At 33.9% G+C, this 4,306-nt stretch overlaps 1 protein-coding gene across 1 annotated transcript; it reads left to right on the top strand.

Moving 5' to 3' along the window:
- Nucleotides 1-986: 986 nt before the first annotated feature.
- Nucleotides 987-3,604, top strand: LOC149794883 (uncharacterized). The gene is made up of 3 exons (XM_089963988.1): nt 987-1,029; nt 2,109-2,420; nt 3,369-3,604. Exons 2-3 carry the CDS (start codon nt 2,114-2,116, stop codon nt 3,386-3,388), a joined length of 327 nt encoding a protein of 108 aa, XP_089820114.1. The 5' UTR covers nt 987-1,029; nt 2,109-2,113; the 3' UTR covers nt 3,389-3,604.
- The last annotated feature ends 702 nt before the right edge of the window (nt 3,605-4,306 follow it).

Raw genomic sequence — 4,306 nt, 5'->3', positions numbered from 1 at the left:
ATAATGAAACTAGAGAGTTAACGATTATAATTCATCGAGCGGTTAAATTCAAAGTAAAACTGGCTGTATGTATGTATGTATGTATGTATGTATGTGGAATTATGTATGTATGTAACAATGATTTCTGTCACGTAAGTATCCGTGTATTATTCTTGTTTTTCTTCTGAGCCTAATGCCAATTTAAAGCTCATGCTAGACAATACAATGCGACCATTACAAATGGTGGAGAAACAACCGGTGAGAACCACCGACCCACGGGAAATTAGGAGCAAGCTCTTTTACATACCACATTGGCCGATACTCGAAACCACTTCAACAAGGATGAAATGGCAGTAATCGGTAAAGGAGAGCGCTTTAAACCACTCGGCCGTCCTGGGCCACAATGTGTGTGTGTGTGTGTGTGTGTGTGTGTGTGTGTGTGTGTGTGTGTGTTTTAACTCTTCGTGTGATTTTCATCGAAAAACAATCTTCTTTCTACAAGTAATTTTTTTTAGACTACTTGTTTGTCACTTTCGTTTAATAAATGCAATCTATCATGTACATACCGAGGAAGGCGTCGGGTGATAATGAACAGTGGTCATACAAGACAAAAAAAGAAACATGTTATCAACCATAAAGTCCTTAATCGATTGCATGGTACATATGGACCATTTTCGAGTATTAGTATTCATATAAATTAAATACGTTAAATGTAGTGGTCATTAATGTAAGAATGTTTTGACACATGTAAATATGACATTTTGAGCAGTTGGAAAGTATAAATTCTACTCTATCCCAAAACAATACTATTGACGGTTGCTTCACGTTCATGGGGATATCTACGACGTTCATAAAGGCCAATATCACTTATTTTTCTTGTTTTAAGGCGTCATGGTTAATAAATATCAGTCAATATTAGTAAGTATGTCCTGTATATGCAAATGTATGATGACAATTATTGCATTTTAATGTTTTTCTCCTCCTATAAAAGTGCTCCTATACCTGCCGATAGCAAGACAGAAGCTGCAGGATAGCCGTCTGCTACAACAGGTATTCCTCTCTCTCTCTCCCACTATCTACCCCCCCCCCCAAACACCCCCCCCACACACATATATATATATATATATATATATATATATATATATATATATATATATATATATATATATATATATATATATATATGTTAAGAAATCTGCAATTCATACCTGCATTTGCAATATTTTATAGTATTAGGAAATCTACCATTAATAGCAGCTTTAAAAATAGTGTGAGTAAAGCTGTACCGTAAGTTATCAAAACTTTTGTGAAGTCTACAAGACATAAGTTTGTTTTAATATCTTTAAATTTGTTTTAGTTATGTATATTTCTTTGTTGCTGTTTGGATCTGAAAATGTGATTATTTATTCCATAATCAGGCCACACTTTAGCTTGAGAGGGACTTGATAGATTAATTTTGATTTTTATAGTGGATTAATTTGATGCAAATAATGGGTTAATTTGATGCAGATAATATATGAATTTGATATATAATAGCGATGAATTTGATGTAGTTAATCTATTAATATATGTAAATCATAGATTATTCTGATGTAGATGATTGTGTATTCGTCTTGTCTGAAATAGACAAGTGAAAGGTTTCCATGCGTAGCTAGATATAGTTATTCAACCATATTTATATGAGTCGCTCTTTCAGGAAAATATCGCTGATATTCTGGGGATAGCACATGGAGTGGTACATTGGCATGAAAATTATTGCGCAAACCCTTATCTCCGAAATTGGCATTGATCTTATTTAAATAGTTGATCATTTGGGACATTGTCCTTGATATTATTAGCCCATTTCTCGGTATGCTGGCCTTCCCCTAAAATAGTATTCAGATCAGTGTCTTCCTTTTTCATTTTGTAGATAACGAGGAAGTATTCCGACTGAGCGCCTCCGACTCCTTGTGGAGTGTCTTTACATAATATAATAAGATACCTCTAACATTGCATCAGATAAAAGATTTTTTCATAATTTCATAAAAGTTAATAATAATAATAATAATAATAATAATAATAAAATAATCCTTTGGAATTGTTGATAGTGTTGGTTATATATGTATTTGTTTAAAATGTGCGTTCCACAGAAAACATGAAGGCAGCAATTCTCGCCCTTGCTTTCCTTGCTGTTGTAAGCGCAACACCACCATTGTATTACGGTGGCGTCGGGTACGGTGGGTATCCAGGTGGATTATATGGTGGCTTTTACCCCGGTGGATACTACGGAGGAGGGTATGGGATTGGACATGGATACGGTGGATACTTCCCCAGATATTTCGGAGGCTACGCTGGCTCCAATCCTGGATACTATGGTAAATACGGCCATGGCTTGTATGGTGGATATGGCGGTGGATACGGTTTGTGGGGAAATGGTGGATACGGTTATGGTGGATACTACCGTAAGTGTAGATGAGCATATTAGTATAAAGTCGTTACCGGCGTATGAGCGGCAATCCCATCATCCCGCCAAGTGTAAGACGAGAGATATAGAAAGAATCAAACTGACATTCAATTTATGCATCAAGTTTTAGCGCCCACGAGACCTAGGAACCGAACATTTGATTTCCTTGGCGTATTTTGGGGCATCTCTTTCGAGCCGTGATACTTGTTTTCATTCATTTTCATTTTAGCTCAAAATGATTTTAAAATTCAATTAATATAATATGATGCGTTTTTATTGTTACAAATCAGTGCTGTCTCCTTGGAAGAAAATTAATTTGAAATGTAAATTAAAATCTGTGGCAGCGAAGTTTTCTTAACACCATATTTTGAGACATTACTTATTTTATGGTAGAAATTGAAAACAAAATCAGCAAGAAATCGATTCAGAAAAAAGAGACAAAAACAAATCACAGTCAAAAGAATCAAGCATACAAGCAAAGTGAAAAATGTAGCTGTAAGCCATCAACCTAACATCAAAAACTAATGAGGTAAGCTCTGAAATATTAACCAAACTTTAACATACATACATACATACATACATACATACATACATACATACATGCATGCATGCATGCATGCATGTATGCATGCATGCATGCATATATCCATACATACATACATACATACATACATACATTCATGGACTTGTAAATATATATATATAGACCTGTTCATAAATCGATACAAATATCAGAATTTTTCCAAACTTGTAATTGTTTTGCCTGTTAATTTTCCGACTAAATCTGTCATATTTTAATATATGGCTTCATCTTCACGGCAACATGTCTGTGATGCGTTAATCTATTCACTTTACCATTTCGTCTATCGATTAGCATTATCATCAACAATCTTTTTTTTTCATTCTATAGATTAGCATTATCATTGACAATTTTACCTCTTTTCAGCGAGCAAAAAAGGATACTAAGATGTCAAACTTCAGTCGTCTCAGAACCTTTCCTGTCATCATTTGCTCAAGATTGTCTCCCAGGAGTATTTAACATGCTAAGGAAATGCCCGATGCTCCCGAACATGCTTAGAAACAGTTACTCTACAGACGTGCGCCAGACGCCTATGTTTAGCACATTAATAATCTATATTTTTAAAGTGCAATGTAGTAATAAATTTGCATGTCCGAAAACCGTTCGCTGCGTTAATTTTATTTGAAACAATGACATTCACCAAGCATCTCTCTCTGTCTCTGTCAGTCTATCTATCTGTCTCTCAATATATATATCTACCAATATACTGAATCTCCTTTGAAGTAATCTTTTAACTAAGCAAAGAACAAGTTTACGTGAAGAAAATTAAGAGCCTGGACTTTTCGCATCACCGATGCAAGAGAAGCAAACTCGTCCCATTTACATTTTCTATAAATATTAATTAGCAATAAATTATCATATATATCTATATACATATATATATATATATATATATATATATATATATATATATATATATATATATATATTGTTTTGCAGATCGAATTAAGTTTAATATATCATCAATTAATATATCATCAATCTGAGAGTTGTCTCTAATTCCACAAAAAATGTCTATATTTCATTAAAAAATTAGGTGTGTGACAACACTTGCATTTTTATCTAGTCTAGGATGCCATTTTCTTGCTGTGCAATCCCAAGAGATATGACCCATTATCTCTCCATGCACCATATAAAAGGAACATGGCTTGATTGATATAAGGTTGATTCTATTGAGATATGCATTCCTAACCAAAATTTTTTGCAAGAATTTAAACTGCAGCCATCTAAGTTTTGTATAGTAGTAAGAAACATAACTGCCAATCGTTTCCTTATAACTCGCTAACTTCAAAATTCTACTTCCT

The sequence above is a fragment of the Sinohyriopsis cumingii genome, chromosome 7 (assembly GCF_028554795.1).
Source record: "Sinohyriopsis cumingii isolate HCF-2022 chromosome 7, ASM2855479v2, whole genome shotgun sequence".
NCBI classification, from domain to species: Eukaryota; Metazoa; Mollusca; class Bivalvia; order Unionida; family Unionidae; genus Sinohyriopsis; species Sinohyriopsis cumingii.
The sequence above is the reverse complement of the archived record's forward strand: the minus strand, read 5'-3'. Positions and strand labels throughout refer to the sequence as shown.

Coding starts and splice junctions, on each gene's coding strand:
- LOC149794883 (XM_089963988.1), top strand. CDS start 2,114: ATGAAGGCAGCAATTCTCGCCCTTGCTTTCCTTGCTGTTGTAAGCGCA. Junction 2,421..3,368: donor CGGTTATGGTGGATACTACC/GTAAGTGTAGAT, acceptor ACCTCTTTTCAG/CGAGCAAAAAAGGATACTAA.